This window comes from Rhinatrema bivittatum, chromosome 3 (assembly GCF_901001135.1).
Source record: "Rhinatrema bivittatum chromosome 3, aRhiBiv1.1, whole genome shotgun sequence".
NCBI lineage: Eukaryota > Metazoa > Chordata > Amphibia > Gymnophiona > Rhinatrematidae > Rhinatrema > Rhinatrema bivittatum.
The window spans coordinates 249,126,130-249,147,588 of NC_042617.1; the positions used below are offsets into that span (position 1 = coordinate 249,126,130).

At 42.5% G+C, this 21,459-nt stretch overlaps 1 protein-coding gene across 1 annotated transcript in view; it reads left to right on the top strand.

Annotated features, from left to right (window-relative positions):
* The window catches only part of HEATR5B (HEAT repeat containing 5B), a 571,627-nt gene that overhangs the window by 506,265 nt on the left and 43,903 nt on the right, over positions 1–21,459 (top strand). Inside the window, 3 exon segments of the mRNA XM_029594411.1 lie at positions 7,034–7,306; positions 18,077–18,301; positions 19,253–19,404. Coding sequence (XP_029450271.1) covers positions 7,034–7,306; positions 18,077–18,301; positions 19,253–19,404 — 650 coding nt within the window.

A 21,459-nucleotide genomic window follows, 5' to 3' on the forward strand; every position in this document is an offset into this window, starting at 1 on the left:
TTGCTTACCTGTAACAGGTGTTCTCACGAAACCCGCCCGCCGCCCTGTGGTGTTGGGTTCATAATGTTTTGTTATTTTATTTTTCGGCACTGCCTGTAGCTTTCAAATAAGACTGAAGGGGGACCCCTGCTGGCTGCAAGGATTAGTGCCATTCTGGGCATGCCCAGTAGGGGCCAGTCAAAGTTCTGGAAACTTGACAGAAGTTTTCCGTGATTGGGCTCCATCCTGATGTCACCCATATGTGAGGACTAACATCCTGCTGTCCTGTGAGAACACCTGATACAGGTAAGCAACATTTGCTTTTTGTAGTTCCTTCATTCCTGCCCTTGCCTGTCTCAGGGACCAACAAAACAGGAGGGTAGGCTGTCTAAGAAAGCCGTAAGGATAACAAGATAGATTAGAAGCCACGAAATAGTCCAATCTCTGAGATTTATTGAAATGGAGACGTGATCTTTATATGTATGCCCGACTCAGGCCGAGTTTCGCCCCACACGGGGGTTGCCTCAGGGGCTAAAACACATAAATAACAAATATAACTTATCATACAAGACAAAAACTTAAAATAATTAAAATCAAAATTAAAAACAAAGGTAACACATAGAATCAAATAACATATGCTGATTAATTTAAATTAAATGAAAAATTGAAAACCTTGAAAAACAAACGATGGTAGAATGAATGAAAGAAACACAACAATACCAGAACAAATGAAAAATATAGTGACCAGGAAACAGTGTGATATGATTTTACCTATGTCTGATTAGTCTTCATGTGTAAAAATGTGCATGCATTAATTAATTTGTTTATCAGAAGTCTGGTGGTCTGTTAAAATGTGGCTTGAAAGATCATTCAAACAACATTCGAATAAGAGTTGAAATTCACTAAATAAATAATAAAAAAAATAATAAAAAAATCACGTCTCCATTTCAGTAAATCTCAGAGATTGGACTATTTCATGGCGTCTAATCTATCTTGTTATCCTCGTCTGTCTCAGGCATTGAAGCAGGATGAAAGGACAGATCAGAACTTTCTGTGGAACAGGATTGTGATGGCCTACAGCAGGTGATGTTGCTAGGACACTGCTAGTATTCCCATTTGGGGGTTGTGAGCACAGCCTTTGCTATCCTTCTGACACCTTCCAGCTTGAGGAATAGCCTGAAAGATGCATTAATCTTCAGTCTCCTGCAGGATTGCTATTTTATGCTATAATTTTATGAAATTTTAAAATTAGTCATCACACTTATAGGTCCACCATGGAAGTTGAACCTTCTCCCATTTTAGAGAATAGTTTTGTTTCTAAAATGATGTGTACTAATTGAGTATTTGTAATTAATATTTCTCTGAGTGCAAACAGCATATGAAATCCTTGCAGGTGGGTGACACTATCCTACAAAGCCTGGGGCAATGCATTGACTTCAGGGCCTTCAGCAAGTTCTATTAAGCATGTGCCAAGCCATCAAATGTCATTAATCATGTGGGGGCCTTTTTCAGTTCTTGTTTCCCTGCACGTATCAGGATCAGTCCAGAATGCTGGATTATGCCTCACTTCCAGCAGATGGAGTCAGAGAAAAGCTGAAAAGCACCTCCCATATAACTTGGGGTGCCACCGGCGATCCCTCAGTATTTTCTCTGACTCCAGCAGATTGAGAGGCATAACCTGCGGTCCTGATTCTCTCAAAATTCCTGGGGACTTGTCCCGACAGGTTTGATTCTACCATAAAGAGCCTTTCACTAGATCATTTAAAAAAAAAAAAGGTGTGTTAATTTAATTTGCCCTTTCTGAACCTTTTTAGCAGTTTCTGCAGCAGCCAGCCACAGGCAGGCAAGGCAGGGCCTTGCCCTATATAACCAATTCCCGGAGTTTTAGTGCAGTAGCCCGGTGAGCAGAGGGGGAAGATATACCGGTGGGCCAGTCACTCTCCCCCTCCCTCAGAGACGACTTAATTCCTCTGTTCCTGAATGCTGCCGTTCCCTGAGGGCTGAGTAGTCAGTTTTGAAAAAAAAAAAAAAAATTTACAAGTAGCCATAATACCGAAGCAGTTTATTTCATTAGACAGGATTTTTAGCTCAGCCGTGCCTGCCTGCCTGCAGTCTCCCGGGCCTCCGGAGGGGGGTGGAGCTTTCACCCGGCTGCGATTAATGCCGAGGGACGGCTTGTCTATCTTCTGGAGAGCCGGGGCTCTGGCTCTCCCACGAAGGCCTCTGCTCCCGGTGTTTCCCCAGGGGCGAGGGGCCTTCGCGATGTTCAGTGCTGGCACGGGGGGAGGCCATTGCAAGGCCGAAAGCATCGCACGGCGCTCACATGGCTGAGAGGTAGAGGCCTGGCTCGCTCCCGATTAGCGCGGGAGCGGCAGCCATCTTGCCTCCTTCGGACGGGGACGCTGATTTCTCTGAGGAGGGAGAAGATCCTCCCTCCTCCTCTGTCCCCGCCGGCCCTAAGTCCACACAGACCATGCGGGTTGCCTGCAGATGCACTGTCCATTCCCCCGGGGGGGGCCCCTTCCCCCCCCCCCCCCGGGGGAATGGACAGTGGAGGAGCCTTAAAGCGAAAGTACCCGTTTTCTTCTAATTTTATCTTATTTATTTATTTTTATTTATTTAAAACTTTTTTATACCGGCATTCGTAGGACACATCATGTCGGTTTACAAGTAACTGAGAAAGGAAATTACAGTGAACAAGGGAAGGGCTAACTGGGTAATATGCGAAATAGAAAGGAGGAGAGTCAACGAGCAGAATTACAACTTTTTGCATTCAAGATAGGGTTAAATATGCAAAAGAACTTATAAACAAAGTTAACGAGGCATGTACACTTGAGAAATTAGCATATGACGGCTTATTTACAGTATGAGGAGGCAAGTGTACATATGTATAGTTAAATGCTAGTGAGGGGGAATAAGGAGGGAGGGAACAGGGGGAAGGGGGCGGGTGGGGTAGAGTGAAAAGGGGTACATTAAAGCACGGGTACTTTCAGGGAGGGGTTGCTAGGGGGTGAGAGGGCGGGGTAAGGGGGGCTGAGGATTGCAAGGGAAGTGAGCAGGAGGGGTGGTGGGAAGGGGTGGATATGGAAGTGGAGACTGAGTGGGAACCCCAGTCTCCTAGCCCAGCTAAGATCCTTAAGGCTTCCATGGGTCAGGGAAGGTCGGAATCTCGCATCCCTCACTCTGACCCGGGGGATGGACTACCTGACTCGCTTGCCCTGGTGGACCCAGGGTCTCAGGATGCATCCACCCAGAACATGGGAGATACGGGTGACTATGCAACCCCGGTGGAGGGGGATGACCCCCAGGTCCTCTGTCTTTTCTGAAGGGAAGAGCTGGATCCCTTGATTTCGCACGTACTTCAGGAGCTGGAGCTTCCTATCCCACAGGAGACGTCAGATACCTCTACAGGTGATTCAGTTTTAGCTGGGCTTCGTGCCCCACCGCAAACTTTTCCTTTTCATCCGAAGCTGTTCCAACTTGTATCCCGTGAGTGGGAGACTCCGGCGGCCTCATTAAGAGTTAGCAGGACCATGGAAAAACTGTACCCACTCCCTAATGATTCTCTCGACCTCCTTAAAATTCCTAAGGTGGACTCGGCGGTCACGGCAATAGCCAAGCATACTACTATCCCAGTGACGGGAGGCACAGCGCTCAAGGATTTTCAAGATAGGAAGCTGGAAGTGTTGCTCAAGAGAATATTTGAAGTGTCCGCCTTGGGTGTGCGGGCCGCAGTATGTAGTAGCCTTATGCAGAGAACTCTGCTACGTTGGGTTCAACAAATGCTTACGGCCCAAGACCTTTCCCCGGGAGAGGATGAGCAGGCGAATCGCATGGAATCAGCGGTCGCCTATATGACAGACGCCTTGTATGATCTCCTGCATACTTCGGCCCACACTATGTCTTCAGCGGTGTCCGCAAGGCATCTCCTATGGCTCCGTAACTGGTCAACGGATGCCTCATCTAAATCTCAAGTGGGGTCCTTCCCTTTCCGGGGTAAGCTATTGTTTGGAAACGAGCTGGAACAACTCATAAAAGCCTTGGGAGACAACAAGGTTTATAAGCTGCCAGAGGACAAACCCAGGTCGGGCCTCTCGCCCGGTAGCTACAGGGGCCGTTTTAGGGGGCAGCGTCTCTTCCGGTCGGGTAGGGGTTCATCTGCACATACCCCTAGGCAAGCAGTTTCGAGGGCACAGTCATGGTCGTATTCCTTTCGGGGCAGGCGGCCTCAGCGAGTTGGTGCCCATGCCTTCGCCCACAACAACAAACCAACCCAATGAAGGGGTGCCGGCCCATTCTTCCATACCGAAGATCGGGGGCCGGCTATTCCAGTTTCGTGAGGAATGAGTCAAAATTACCTCAGACCAGTGGGTTCTAGATATTATAAGTCGCTGTTATGTTTTGGATTTTGCTCGTCCCCTTCGGGATCTCTTTCTAGTGTCTCCTTGCAGACCGCCCCAGAAGCAGCAAGTGGTTCTTCAGACCTTCTCGGTTGAGGGCTGTAGGAGCCATTGTTTCAGTTCCCCGGTCAGAATGCCGGACCGGATGCTACTCTATTTATTTCGTGGTGCCCAAAAAGGAAGGATCCTTTTGGCCGATTTTGGACCTCAAACAAGTCAACAGGGCATTGCGGGTACCTCGGTTTCGAATGGAGACGTTGAGGTCGGTCATTGCGGCAGTCCACAAAGGCGAGTTTTTGGCTGCTTTGGACTTGACGGAAGCTTACCTTCACATAGGAATCCAAGAACCTCTACAAAGAGGCGGTGCAGATTTGGGCCTGGGCCCTATCGCACTCAATACTACTGCGAGCCACTTATCTGGCAGGCACACAGAATGCAGTAGTGGACCACCTCAGCCGAAGTTTCCAGCCCCACGAGTGGTCTCTGGATCCCTCTGTTGCGAGCAGAATCTTCCACCGGTGGAGTCAGCCGACCATCGACCTCTTTGCGTCCGAACAGAGCCGCAAAGTGGAACGCTTCTGCTCCCTACATAGGAACCAAAGAGCACCAACCATGGATGCCTAGACCTGCTATATGCTTACCCTCTGATTCCGCTAATCAGCAAGACTCTCGTGAAGCTACAACAGAACCAAGGCTCAATGATACTCATAGCCCCATATTGGCCACGCCAAGTCTGGTTTCCCATACTTCTCGACCTATCTGTCCAGGAGCCCATTCACCTGGGCACTGCGCCCAACCTCATAACACAGAATCACGGCAATTTACGCCACTCAAACCTCCAGACCCTGTCTCTGATGGCCTGGATGTTGAAAGGTTGATATTACAAACCCCTCAATCTTTCTAGTAGCGTCTCTCAAGTCTTCGTAGCTTGACAAAAGCCTTCCATGCGGAAGTCTTCCCGCTCTAAGTGGAAGAGGTTTACCTTTGGTGCACACAGAAAGGCTTTGATCCCTTTTTTTGCCCCACACCGAAACTCTTAGACTATCTCTGGCACATCTCGGAATCTGGTCTCTAGATATCCTCCATAAGGATATCCTCAGTGCCATCTCTGCATACCATCAAGGAATAGGGGATGTCCCGATAACGGCTCAACCCCTTGTGGGTTACTTCATGAGACACTTGATACAGCTTAAGCCCCCTCTACGACCACTGGTCGTGGCATGGGACCTCAATGTAGTTCTTGCACGGCTCATGCATCCTCCCTTTCAGCCTCTACATTCCTGCGACCTCATATCTTACATGGAAAGTCATTTTCCTGGCAGCCATAACATCTGATCGCAGGGTCAGTGAGTTACAGGCCCTTGTGACCTACTCACCCTACACAAGGTTCCTCCATGACAGGGTGGTTCTCCGCACTCACCCTAAATTCCTTCCTAAGATGGTAACAGATTTCCACTTAAATCAGTCTATTGTCTTGCCCATTTTCTTTCCAAGGCCTCACACTCAACCGAGTGAGTGAGCTCTGTATACCTTGGACTATAAGTGTGCGCTTGCATTTTACTTAGACCGCACTGCAGTCCACAGGAAGTCCACCCAGCTCTTTGTTTCTTTTGACAAAAACAAACTTGGAGCTGTGGTGGGCAAACAGACTCTCTTCAACTGGTTAGCAAACTGCATTGCATTCTGCTACCAGCAAGCGGACCTTCCAGTTCAAGGACGAGTGAAGGCACACTCAGTCAGGGCTATGGCAACGTCAGTAGCACACTATCGTTCAGTACCGATTGCCGACATCTGCAGGGCTGTGACGTGGAGTTCTAGCCACACCTTCGAGGCCCACTATGGTCTTGACAAGACTGGCAGACAAGACTACATCTTTGACCAGTTTGTCCTACGGAAGTTATTCCCAGTGTAAAAACCCAACTCGTCCTACCTCAACCCGCTGTGAATTTCAGGCTGCCTCATAGTTGCCAGCAGCACCCCAGTTGTTGTGCCTGTTGCACATGTTATCTGCTGCTTGGCCTGCTTCATATGAGTCAGCCTGTAGCTTGCTATTCACCCACATGTGAGGACTACCATCCTGCTTGTCTTGGGAGAAAGCAGAGTTGCTTACCTGTAACAGGTGTTCTCCCAGGATAGCAGGATGTTGGTCCTCATGAAACCTGCCTGCCACCCCGTGGAGTTGGGTTCGATAGCGTTTTCTTATTTTATTTTTCACTCGTACATTTTGCTACAAACGAGACTGAAGGAGGACCCCATGTGTCCACAGGGTTAATGGCATGCTGGGCATGCTCAGTGTGCCAGTCAAAGTTCTAGAAACTTTGACAAAATTATTCTGTGACAGGGCTCCATCTGATGATGTCACCCACATGTGAGGACTAACATCCTGCTGTCCTGGGAGAACACCTGTTTCAGATAAGCAACTCTGCTATCTCTAATACAGCAGATATGAGAGAAGGCTAAATGTAAGTTATACATATTAAGGTCCTTAAGTCTTATTTTAATGGAGCTTTCAGTGCAGAGACTGCACAATTTTAGTAACCCTTTTCTTGCTCGCCTCTACTTTGTCTTTTAGAACTGTAGCATACACAGTTGGTGTCTTAACTTTCTTTGTACTCCTTTTAATTTTTTTTTTCTGTTTGAACTATTTGTTACAGATGAAGATGACAGAAAAGAAAAAGAAACTGGTGCAGCACTAGGTGAAGGGAATGACCAAGGTGCTCTTGTTCCTGGAAAATCCTTGGTCTTTGCAGCTATGGAGTTGTTGATGTTCATCTTAGTGCGGCACTTGCCTCAGCTCAGTGCTAAGGTGGCAGACTCGCCGAGTCATGCACCCAGCAAACTACAGCAGCTGTCAGAGGAGAGTGCCCGACTTGTGGCAGCAACAGTTAGCATCCTGTCTGACCTTCCATCTCTTTGTGCCCCAGAAGGTAATATTTAATTGGATAAGTATCCTAGGTATGTTTTTTGGTAGATTAGTTTTAAAAAAAAAACAACAAAAAAAAACCAGGCTAAGCAACAGCAGCTGCAAGGTTCAACAGCAAATGGGTATGTTCACAGTAGTCCATGCGATGCGCAGTCTTCAACTTAGTCTTCAGGAGCACTCTGAGGCTACCATAATGAATATATGTAAGAGGTGTTTACTAATATTAACCTGCTTCTAAGAGTCAGTGGAGTACATTTTTAATAGTCGATGCACGCATATATGCTGTTTTGTAAACATACATGCATATTTTTGGCTTCTCACACACATTTTACTGGGGGGAGAAGGGGTGGTGTAGAGGGTGTTCTATGGTTCAGAAGTACATGTGGTTGCTATTTTGTAAAAGGTATACACACATATATTACCAATTTTTAGTACAATTTTACACCTGCTAATTGATTTGCACAAGTGAAATCAGACTTGTCTGTTGTGTGTAGTTTTTGGATAGGAGGTCTGGGTGGACTGTTTGAGGTTCAGAGTGAAGTGATTAAACTGAAAGAGGACTGGGTGGACTAGTGGAGATATCAGAAAATTGGTGATTCCACGTACATGCGCAAATATGAACTGTATTTTCAAAACAATATGGCCCGGATTTTAAAAGATTTATGCGCTTAAACCCAGGCCTTATGTGCGCCGGGCCCATTTTCAAAGGCCCGGTCACACACGTAAACCCCGGGAGGCTTGTAAGTGCCGGGGTTTTTTAAAGGGGCGGGGCTAGAGGCCCCCGGCACAGCGTCCATTTGCTGCTGTGCCGGGGGATCGCGTGTCGGCACGTACTACTTGCGCCTGCCTCGAGGCAGGTGCAAAAGGTAGGACAAGGGTTTGGGGGGGTTAGGATAGGGCTAGGGGGCAGGAAGGTTAGGGGAAGGGGTAGGAAAGTCTGGTTAGGGGGATAGGGAAGTTCCCTCCCAGGCCGCTCCTAAATTGGAGTGGCCTGGGAGGGACCTGGGGAAGGCCGTGGGCATCGGCGCATGCAAGTTGCATTAATGTGCACCCCCTTGCGTGCACCCACCCCTGATTTTATAGCATGCGCACACCTGCACGTGCATGTTATAAAATCGGGCTTCCATGTTTGCGCGCCGGGTGGTTCGTGCACATGGACGCGTGCGCACATTCTTTTAAATTCTACCCCTATATGTGCATACTTTACAAAATACCTGCCTCATTTAATTCTAGGTGTTCGCTCATTGATGCAATTATTTTGTACATGAAGTATACATGCCTATGTTTATAAAATGTAGAGAGACTGCATTTTCTTGCATTGCAAATATACACACACTTTCAAAGCAGAAATATGCAGTATTTTATAAATAGTGCAGTACCCATGGAACAGTTAATTAAATTCTAGCATTAATTCTGTTTATCCATTGTCATGTGCAAATGCTGTACCATGGATAGGTTTGAAAGTTGATTTCAATGTGTGCAAATATTTTATGCATATTCATTATGGATAGTCTGAAAATAGATGACTGTGATGCTTTTTGGGCTAGGTTGAGAACCACTATTATAATAAGTGCCTTTAGAATTTAACACTTTATTATGTCCTTTGCATCTTATATAATTATAACTGTTCGACTTCAATAATTGAGCACATCAAAGGCCTTATTAAACAGGTTGTTAAATAGTAACATACGGGCCGATATAGTAAAAGTCGCGGGAGAGGTGCATCCCTAGCGCCTCCTTTTGGACAGAAGTGGTGGCTGTCAGTGGGTTTGACAGCAGACGCTCAATTTTGCCGGCGTCTGTTCTCAAACCCGCTGACAGCCACGGGTTCGGAAACAGGATGCCAGCAAAATTGATCATCTGGGTTTCAACCCGCAAGCTGCAGGCCGATTTCAAAATTTATTTATTTATTTATTTTTAACTTTCGGGACCTCCGACTTAATATCACACAGAAAAGCAGAAAAAACTGTGGAATTTCTTGCTTTTAGATGTTCTATAAAAATATATACAAAAATGTTGATGCAAAACAGGTAATAGAATAGATTAAAATAAAGCCTTTTGTAGTTTGGGTACAAGGTTTATAGTATTGTAAATTAATTTCTAAGGAGTGTTTGAGAGGATAACTTATAACCTAAAGGGTTGGTGTGTGTGTGTGTATGTATCTATGTATGTATGTATATATATATCAAAAGAAAAAATATATGTATAAATATATATATTTGGAGCAATTTATGCATTACTTTCCTTTTTTTTTTTTTTTTGAAGTATTTTTATGTACAGAAAACATGCTTTTCCCGTCGATAGCAGGGCTGAATTAGCCATGCTGTCTGGGAGCACGTCGTGACCAGTCAGTAGGCGGCGTTTTCTCAGTTAGTACAGAGTTTTGAACTCTGTATGGCTGCACGGTGAGCTTCCCGCGCGATTGCCTTTTTACCTCAGTCTCTTTTTTTCCGCGAGCAGGACTGCACGTGGGGTTTTTCTCCTCGTCTCTGAAGAGAATTTTTTTCAATTTTTCCATTTTTTCCTCTTTTTCTTGACAGTGATGGTTCCTAAGCCATCTGGCTTTAAATACTGCCAATATAGCAGCAATTATGTCCATCACTGATGGACATAATTGCTGCTATATTTGCCTGGGCCCAGAGCACGACCAAGCCTCATGTCGAGACTGTGGTCGTATGTCGCCCTGGGCCCAAAGACAATGCGCTGAAAAAAACGCGCTTTTAAAATCACCTCACTCTTCGCCAGGACCGGGGAAGAGACCAAAGAAGAAGCCAGCCAAGAGATCAGCGTTGCTGGAAGATGCCTCGGCCAGGTCGGTACTACCACCAGGGCCGCTTAAGGATGTTCAGGCCTCGACTCCCCTCAAGCAGAATACCCATCATGCGCTGTTTGGGTCACAGGGCTCTGTGCCCGTTTGCTCTCGCTCCTCGACACCACAGCGCTCGGAGCATGGAAAATCTAAACGGCCAAAGCATTCGAAGCACGGTGCATTGGCACACGGCACATCTGGACACAACACACCAAAACACGGTGTATCAGATCACGGCACACCGAGGCACTGGGCATTAGGTCAAGCCGTGTCACCACATGGAGCATCACAACACGGTGCACCAAAAGAGATTGACTCAAAATGTGACACATCAAAGCATGCCGCACACTTAGTGCAAGACACATCTAAACATAGTGACGCAAAACATGTGAAACTCTCGACTCAACCTAAAACTCCAACACTCGCCAAGTCACAGTCTTCACTACATGCCCAAAAACATGTTAAAAAGGCGCAAAAAACAAAAATTTGGAGTCATCTAAAACTCCACAGACAGACTCTGAAATAGATGTGGAACTTTCCTCGGACCATGACTCTTCAAGTACCGAAGGTTCTCAGTCTGATTGGTCTTCACTTAATAGACCTCATTCACTTAATGTTCCAACACCGTGCCGGCCTCTTCAAGACTTGCTTCTAGGAGCACTGCCTCCACCACCAACTCCACCTCCAGCGCTTTCACAACATCACCTCGCTTCAAAAGCGATGTTGCAAATTACACTAGCATTGAATACTTTTTTCCAGGATCTGGAGGCTGCACATCCTCAACCTCTAGTTCCACCTTCTCCACTTTCGCCACCTGCCGTACCAAGTTCTCTACTTCCAACTCAACCGGTGGTACCGTCTCCAATTCCAGATCGGCCAGGTTCTCTGGATTCACAATGGTCTTCATCGTCGCCGTCCTCATCCACTGGATTCCCATCAGATCCTCCTGAGGGTCTCCCGGAACCTTATTCCCCTCCTGAAGACTTGTCCTACGCAAAGTTCATCAAGAAAGTAGGCTATTAAATATTGAAACGGGAAAGGTACCCGACCCTTGCTCAGAGGTTCTTGGCATACTGAAAATATTTGAAATGCTTCCAGAGCCCACAGCTTTGCCACCACATCCTGTACTGGATGAAGTTCTTAATAAAATGTGGGAGAAACCTTTTACCACCATAGCTGCATCCAGGAAGATGGACTTAAAGTACCAGATGCGGAACTCCACAATGTACAAATCCACACAATTACCCCACAACTCGATAGTAGTGGAATCTGCACTATTACAAGCCAAAAGATCAAAACTTCATGCCAATTCACCACCTGGCAAAGACCATAAATCGATGGATGACTTCAGCCACAAGGTGTACCACTCGTCCAACATATCATATGAGACACATGCAGAGGACCTAATCCCTGCAAGATGTTAAAAGCAAGACCAAAAATTTACATTTACAATCTCACAGGTAACCAATGTCACCTTGAGAGGAAAGGCACAGCTGATTCCCATCTAGATCAACCCATGACAATTCTTGCGGCCATGTTTTGCACTACCTGGAGTTTCTGAATCAAGTTATTTGGAAGCCCCAGTAGATATTACAGCAGTCTATTACTGCTATTACTAGGGCATAGACCACTGATTTTAGTGCTTGGAAACTCAAGAAAGATTTCAATTGCCTCATTGTTCTTAAAAGTCCATTAGCATCATTGTTATAATCTAGATAAATAAAACTCCCTTTAAGCCTCCAAGCTTGAAGAGAGCTTTTGTAAGTCCAGTACCTGACCTGGAAGTTGCTTTTTCAGCAACAGTAATTTCGGCAGGTGAAGGCAGTGAGCACCAAGCCACCATTTGCCAAATTCATCATTCCTCATCCATCCCAATCTTCTGCCTAAAGTAGTGTTGGATTTCCACCTTAATCAGTCATCCTTCCAACATTCTTCCTTAAGCTGCATACCCATAAGGGTAAGGTTATACTTTCTTCACTGGATAGTAAGAGAACAGTTGTCTTCTTTTTTTTAATTATAATTTCAAAACAAAATCCAAGTAACCGTCTCTTTATCTGAAATTTAAAAAAAAACCTTCACTTGAGAAAATTTCAAGAGAGAGAATAAAAACAAGCAATACTTCAATACATGCTTCCTTTTGAAAGTTCTCAATGAAGGGAACGAAATGGATAATGTAGCAAATATATAAAGAAGAAAGCATTGACAAAAAATAGTAAACTACTGAAATCTAATTCAGTTTGAGATTATAGATGTTTCTAATTCCCTATCAAACACAGTAGAAAACGATCAGGAGCCAGATCTGGTCTCTAGAAAAAGTTTAAACTCTGATGGTACATTATTTGCAAGAACATTTCCAAATGCAACATGTTATAAACACATAGCTGTTTCCAGCATATTTCACCAGACATCGGCAAGGGAATTTAACAAGAAATTGTGTACCTAAAGAAAAAACATGTGGACGTGTTGTTGCCTTCTATCTAGAATGTACTAAAGTCTACAGAAAGTCCAATAGTTGCCATTTTTTGTTTCTTTGATCCCAATAAGCTGAAAGTCCCTCTAATTATATTAGTTGATTTTAATTTATTGCCTAGGTTATCTGACATGAACAGTTTAATGGTAAGATGGCAGACTATAAGTCCGTGTAATAATAATAATAGATCACCCTATCTAATTGGTAGCAAACTGTATCTCCCATTGTTATGCTGAGGCAAATCTGATGTTAGTGAACAACCATGTCAACTTTGGCTTCCAATCTAAGGTCATTCCCCACTGAGGAAATTTTAGAAGGTTGCAACATGGAGTTCCATACATTTACTAGTCACTATTATGTCAATATATCCTCCCATCAGGATGCTGGGTTTGTGAAATGTAACCCAATTTCCTTCCTCCTAAGATCCATTTTTATGATTTTTAGTTTTTCCTTGTTATGTTGTCCTTGTTTGAAAAATGAAAAAAAAAGGTGTATGTGCATATATATGTGTCTGTGTATATGTGTAAAGTCTTCACACCTTTGTAAATTTCACATTCTGCCATGTAAAAGATAAAAATCAAAATGCATTAATATAGGAGTTTTATACTGATCTATTCAATATACTCTACACTTTCACCATGAAAGAACAATTATAGAAGTATCCCAAAAGTATTTAAGAATAAAAGTCTTGATAGTATGTCTTCACACCTTTTATCATAGAAAAATCAAATTACCTCCAGTTAAAAAAATTGCCTTAACAAGTCCCATATATTAGAGCCCACCTGAGTCCAATCACAGTAAATTAAGCTAATTCAAATACTACTGTATGAAGAATCAAACTGTTTCTGTTGTAAGAAGTGAATTTAAAGCAAAGGTCAAAACATGCTGAACAAGATGATGACAAAAGAACTCTGAGATAATGTTATTGAAAGGTATACACTGAGGGAAGGTTACAAGAAAATTTCAGCGTGTTTGAATATCCCATGGGGCACTGTCAGTTCCATCATTGGAAACAGTTTGGCACCACCAAGACAATGCTGCAAACAAGTTGATTCTCCAAAGTCAGTAACTGTTGGTTAAGGAATCTGCTGTGGAAGATCACTGGAAGGCCTAAAATTACTTAAAAAAAAAAATAAAACTACAGAGGTCTTGGTTAAGACTGTGGAAAATGTTTGACTGTTAATGATGTCTCCACAAACATAGCTTATTTGGAAAAAGGAAGCTACTGCTAAAGAAAAGCTGTATGTTATGCCACGTAGTATTGCAAAGGAACACTTAGGGGCCACTGCACCCATGTGGGAGAAAGTTTTGTGGGCTGATGAAACCAAACTGGAACTTTTTGGCCTTGGTACTAAGTGATATGTTTGGCTTTAAACACAGCACATCACCCTGCTAATGCCTTCTTTACAGTAAGCAAGGTGGTGGCATTGTTGTGATGGATGCTTTGTAGCAACAGGGAAAGGGAGGCTTGTGAAGATTAAGGGAAAGATGGATGGTGCAAAGTACAGGGTGATCCTGGAAGAAAACCTGTTCTAGTATGCCATAGAAATGGACCTGGGAAGAAGAATCACCTTTCAGAGTCAAAAGCAACATTAAAAAGAAAGTGAATATCCTCAAATGACCCAGTCAAAGCCCAGACCTGAATCCAATAGAAAATCTGTGGTGAGCCTTCAGGGGGGACCTCATGAAGCATCTAATTTAAATCTTTCAGGTTTCTTAAAATAGACACAAAAAGATATGAAGGAGAGGGCTACTTTATCAGTTAGTTTTGTGCTGGAGCCAGACAAGCAATGGACTCTAAAGCTACTTTTCATTTAAAAGATAAGATGTTTCTAGATCAAAAAATAGAAGTTTTTCCTGATGTTGCTAAGGAAAGGCAACAACAACAACAAAAAAGTCGTCTTCAATATTACAGTCCTTGCTTTGGGAGCGTTTTACAAGGAAACTGTGGAAGAAAAATTTTCTGTTCAGTTAGATGGTATCAAATATGTGTTCTCAGAACTTGCAGTTAATGGAGTTTATTCATAATAAGACTCCTCTTAGGGAAGTTGGGACCATAGGATGTCTCTGAATCCAAGCTTGACTGTATTTTTGTATTCTTGTTGTTTTTTCTTATTTAAATATTTTCTTTTATTTTCTCCCCCTCTTGTGGTCTAATTAATGATGGATTACTCTTGATGTTTAATTTTTTTTCCTCATTAATTTTTGATTCATAGCCCCTCATCAGTTTCTTTCTCAGAATTGAGTATGCATTTTTATATTGTAAAACCAGAATAAAGATTAAATAAAAGAAAATCTGTGGCAAGACTTGAAGACAACAGTTCACAGATGATCCTCACCAACTTGAAAGAGTTTGAATTATTCTGCCAAGAAGAATGAGCAAAAACTGCATTATGTCGCTGCGCAAAGTTAATAGACGCTTATCCTAAATGGCACATGGCTTCAATTGCTGCAAAAGAGGCTTCCACCAAGTATTGAGCTAAGGAGTGTGAAGACTTATACAATCAAAACTTGTTTTTCTTAATTTTGGAATAGTTCTTTAATTGTTCTTTCCTGATGAAATTGTAGAGTAGATCATTTAGATTTGTATTTTTTATACAGCAGAATGTGAAAATGTACACAGGTGAGAAGATACTGGAGTTGATATTTAAACGCTACATTCAAAGGGGAAACTTTAGCATATCTACCTAAACTAGGCACCTAAACTCTTTGAAAATTGACTCCATACACTATGCCCTGTATACCAGGGGTAAGGACTGCTTATCCAGATAAGCAGGACTTATAAGTGGCAGTCACTCAATATCTGGCTAAATAGATAGCCGGATAAGTTATGGGTGGGCAAATCGGAGCAGCACCACTTACCTGGTTAACTTAGCCAGTTTAGTAGCAATATTTGTACTTATCCAGTTAAGTTAACCAGATAAGTTAGTCCTATTTAAATAGGTCTTAACTTAGCTGGATAACACTTACCCGGCTAAGTAGCAATTTTGACAGGGATATTCAGTAGCATAGCTATGTTGCTGAATATCCATTGTAAGTTAGCTGGGTAAGTCTTATCTGTCTAACTTACATAGACATTCAGCTTTCAGTATTGGCCTAACTGTGAAAGGAAATAGATTTAGACACATGCACACACACATGTATGGAGTTTTCTCCACAGAAACCAACCACTTGCTCTTTGGCAATTGTCTTTCATCCTTATTTGAAAATAACTTTTAGGTAGAGAGTCCCATCTGTGTGGCTCATCTACTTATTGTCAAAGAAAATAAAATTGCTTATCAGTAATAGGTGTTCTCCGATTATTGTTACCATGCTTACACTAGATGGTACTAGTGGCACTTTGAAGACCGAGTGATGGACAGTGGGGCAAATCTCTGAGTGCCATTGCCTGTAACAGAATGGCATCCTAGGTACAGGATACCAGACCTTACCCCTGTTATATAGGGTGTGAGTGTATGAAGGCAATTTTCAGAGAGTTTATGTGCCTAGCTGAGGAAGGTAAGAGCCTACATTTTCCAATTTTAAATTTGACTAGGGTTAAGCATCTAAATTTAGGATCCTAGTTGCCTAAAATGTAGGTGGCTGTGGAGTAAAATTAGGGCCGCAAGGTACTTAGTACAGATTTTCAACACTAGGAACCTAACTTAGGCCTAGATTTTTCATTCCGTTTTCGCCCGCCACGGTTGCAGCCACAGTGCACACTATTGCCCCCATAGCGCTCCTGCAAAAGGTGTAGTTATTTCTGCTGCTATTGCCAGCGATAATGTATAAAACGTTATCGCCCAGAGTGCAACCAGGCCAACATTTTTTAAACCCCGCTCAAACCCCTTCCCTTTCCCTCATCTAAATTTTATAGTCACGATGTGGTCGTTATCGTGTGTGTTAGGGTGTTATTGTACACGATAATGGCCCATCGCATTTTGAAAAATGACCCTGTTAGAGACCTAAATCTATGAAAATAAATTGCAGGCCTAAGCTTTAATTACCTAAATTTAACTAATTTTCAACTGAAAATGTAGGTCTCTAAATTAAGATGAAAAGTTTCATAAATTTTAGGAGCCTAAAATTTGAGAACTGTGCACATCTTTAAATTGACTCCTGTCTAACTACTGGCCTATTCTATGAAAGTCAGTCTAGAAGTGGAGCCCTACTCGGTGTGTGTATATATATATATATATAGATATAGAGATAGAGATAGAGATAGATATAGAGATAGATATAGAGATAGATATAGAGATATAGATATATAGATATATAGATATATAGATATATAGATATATAGATAGAGATATAGAGAGATATAGAGAGATATAGAGAGATATAGAGAGATATACACACACCGAGTAGGGCTCCACTTCTAGACTGACTTTCATAGAATATATATATGGATGGTCTCCTTTATACCAGCAGCTTCTGCAGCCAAGTTGTTCCAGAAGTACTGACAATGTTATTCCTTTACATCCAACCAATGAGAAAGAAAAGAAGGATTATGCAACATTCAGTGCATTTATGCTCATAAATGTCTTCTGTTAGGTCCTTTTGGTTTTTGAAAGAAAATGCAAAGTGGAGCCAGAGAATTTCATCACTGGCACCTATTTTTGTTTGCTCAGCAGTATTAATAAAAGCTCTTGGACTTGCCGGTCAAAATGAACACTTAAAAAAGGCCTCCCCAACTCCTCCCTGATCCCCACCCCATTCCATCCCCAGCATGGTGGCATTTCAGCCGTACGATCTCTCAACAAGGTAGACTCAATTTTCAGCAGCACTGCTCTCACATTGTAGCTCAGCTAGGACTCTGCTGCCAGGAGTTGAAATGTAGACTGCTCCTTTTGCCGCCCTGTTTCATTTTGGAAACATACCTGCAGCTCCTGCAGGTCATTTTTGTGCTTGCTCTTGCCTTCTGGGTCCTCTCCTACCTGAATTCATTGGGATGGGTATGGTCCTGGCGAGACTTGCAAGTTCATAGACACACCACCACAGCTTTCATTGCTCACTCCAGTGCTATCACAGCCACCCATTTTATTTCCTTAAATGCCACATCTTGTACATGTGGCATGTGTGCTTTCTTGCTGCTTCCTGGATGTGTGACATATTGTGCATCTGTGCCATGTGTCCAGCATTCCAGCTGCTTGTGTGCTTGGTCCAGCAGAGTGGTGAGACAGCCTAAGGATGTTGGGAGCATATTGGTCAGTAAGTGCAAGCTTTCCTTGGTTTCAGAGGATCAGAATTGGTGTGAGAGTAAAGAATGAAGCTGGTCTGTACAACTGTAAAGGTGTCCTTAATTGTTATACATTCAGAAGATATTGCCAAGATCCTCTCTGTGATTAGCAGGAGGTTTTATTACATAATGTCATAAGAATCCTTGGAGTGATATGTCGTTAATGTATTCACTTAAAAATATTTATCTTGTAAACCCATACACTAGTAAGACTTCATTATCTACAGTAGATATTTTAGAATTAGCCCTCAAAAGGTATGTTATACTTTTGTTCCAGGGTGTATGACTGTATTACCCACAATCCTTTACCTGATCACAAGAATATTGAAAGAGACTGCAATAAAGTCAGTGGACAATCAAATCCCATCACCAGTCAGTGCTAGTCTGCAGGGGATAAAAACTATTGTAACGTCTTCATTGGCCAAGACTGATAAAACACACAAACAGTGGACGAGTCTTATCCGTAGTACTTTGGCATCCATCTTGGAGTACTCCGAGCCAGGTAAGACTAGCAGTGCACACAAAACATATTTTTTTTAATTTATAACTTTTTATTGGCCACGTATCCACAGCCTATACAAGATTCCACTAGCATAAGTAAACAGAACATGTACAAAAACAATTATGAAAAGTGAAAGGCAATAACATTATCAAGAACACGTCGCCATGATAGGTTTTTAACCCTAAGTTCCCCCCCCCTCCCCCTCCCCCCACTGAGGTGTACCACTGTTGTCCTACAAGCAGTATTTAGGTATATCGATGCACAATTACAGTTACAGCCATGAACAAGACAAGTAAAGGGTAGCTGAGTATCACCGCCCAAAATAAGGCATCATAGCTCAGGGCAAAACTCAGGCATGCTAGAGTGTCACATGAATAACTGAATTTTAGAAATCAATTGTTTTTAATAGAGGTTAATAATACTCTGAGATCTTGACTACAGAGCATGCCTAAGGACAAGGAACATTAGAGTGATATTACCCCAAGATACTGAGGATCCTTTATGCCTAATATCCAGAGGTATTATTTTATTTTTATTATAGGATTTATCAGAGGTTTTTCTAATAGGCTCAGAATAGAAACTCCTTAATAAATCAAGTTCTTAGTGTTTTTTTCTCTTAAGGAAAACAAAAATTCTGTTCCAGCCCACTATTATCTACAACTACATAGAGAAAACTCATAGACAACAGATCTCTAATGTATGTATAATATTCATATATATATATAGAGAGCGAGAAAGAGAAATCAATGTTCAGCAGCTCCAGGGTGGCTAAACATAATTAGGTAGCATCACTTGGTTATCTTTATCTGTTTATTCAGCTGCACTTGTCTGGTGAAAAGTGCTGCTGAATATCCACCTAAATCTATCCAGTCAGTATTCTGTCATTGAATCTGTACTACTTACTGTTAATAGTTGGTTAAAAAATCAATCTACATTTTTTTTCTTAATCAGAGGACACCAAACCCACTTTGGATGAAGTGAGCATGCTTACTGCCATTGTCCTCTTCCTTTGGTCTGCGAGTGCAGAAGTGATAGGTGTCCAGTCATTACAGGATGGATGCGTGAGAAGATTTAAAAGTGCACTAAACTCCAGTGACCCCTGGGTAAGCAACATCTTTACACTAGCAAAGAGAATCTCCTAATAATAACCTTTCCACATTTACTTTAAGCAACCTGACACTATCTTTCCTCTATTTCCCTTTAAAGCCATAATAAATGTGTCCCTGTGAGAAGTGAGATGAAATTCAAGCAGTTCTTTCACAGTGGAGCTGTGTAACCCAATTCAGTGTATATGCTAAATGTGGATAGAACCATAAAAAAAATATATAATACAATCCCTGGCTAACTCCACGTCGTTCACTGTCACCAGTCCCTGTTGCCCTGGGGTGGGTTCTCTCTACTGGGAGGAAGAATGTCATTTAGAGCCCAGGCCTGTAAGTGGAATCTCCTTCTCGTGAATGTTACTAAACCTCTTGCTATGATAGTGATGCAGGGATCAGACGGGTCCCTGCATCACTATCACAGACAGATTTTAAGTGTGTTAAAATCAGTTTACTGTGATTTCTTCAAATTAAATAAAGTCCAGTTACTTTGAGTAAAGCTGTTCCAAATCGCATCTGTGTTCAAATTGGTTTCTTCACATTTCGGATTCCTCTTCCTTCTCTCTATTTATATGTCCCTGGTACAGGCTTCTGAGGCTTACCCCTCATGAGTGAAAATGTAAGTTTCCCAGTTGGGCAGGGAAATTCTAGATATGAGAAAAAAATGTATCTGAGGTCCACGAGAGTTATCTTCAAAATCCCAGCCAATGATAGGTCTCCAAAGATCTTGCCTCGTCTGTCACTTTGAACTCCTCAAGTGGACCTCTCTTGGGGAAAGAACTGGTACTGGAAGAAGCAAGTTTTTATGTTTATAAAGAAGGGTTGAAAACTTCCTCACAAACGAAAAAAGTGTCAAGCAGTTTCCCGAATCTACTGGAGACCTAGGAGTCTCTACACTGGTTTATTGCAGTGGCTCTTGTTTCTAGAAGTGCACTGATGGCTCTTTCCATCAGTATGGATTCATGTGAATGTGCCTTTTTCTTGTTGCTAAATGAAGATGAGGCAAAGGTTAGCAGCCTTTAGTGGCAGCAGTTAATAAATGAAAATAGTTATGCTGGAACATCCAAATTTGTCTATTTTCAATGAAGGTAAACTTTGAATGTTGATCTGTTTTATTCCTGAGGACCTTTGCTCTTAAAACTGCAGTAACATGGACTGCTGCTATTGTTTCCCTTATTTCACTTCTTTTCCCCATCCCTGCTGCCTTCTCTGGCTGGATTCAGCGGGAGTCTGTACTTGGCAGGTGTTTTTCCTTCATTGGATCCTCATAAATTGAAAATGCAGGAATGATTTGGGAGTCAAATGTGAGTGCTAAGTGGTTTCATAAAGAAATCCAGTGCACTATAGAGCTGAAATAAAAGAATCCAAACTTTCATCCTAACAGCAGCCTCTCTTGTGCTTGCCTTAAGTGCCTTTGTGTTTGTTGGCACACGGTGATTGATCACGGTAACAATGCACACTGCCAAATGCAAGCAGTTTTTAGTCCCTGGAAGCAGTATTTCAATGTATTGTTTAAGATTTTAAGTGTGCGATATAATGGATACATGATAGCATATACACAAAAGGGTGGGATTAACGTAAATTTAAAACTTGTGAATGGTTATGCCAGTTGTCAAGACATCAGCCCTAGCCACTGTGCTAGTTCTACCACTTTATGTAAATAGCAAAAGGGAATAATTTTGGATTTTTCTTTTCCCGAAGAGAGGTGCATAGCAACTGAAGGTTTAAATGAACTCTTATTTTGAAGTTTTTCTGTACCGCCTATACAGGCAAAATGCAGATCTAAGCGGTTTACAGTTAAAATACATACATAATCAGTGGAAATAGAACTAAAATAAGCAAAGCATACAATAAAACATAGTAAGTAAAAGCACAAACAATAAACATTGGGAGGACAAGAGGGAGGAGGATACGTTTGTCTTCTTGAGATTGATGTTTTGGAGTCAAGGAAGGCAAGTGAAAATACATAAGCTTTTACAGCTTTTTAAAATTCGTTTTTTGAGATGAATTGGTGAATAAAATAGGTAATGAGTTCTAAAGAATCGGGCCTGCTACAGA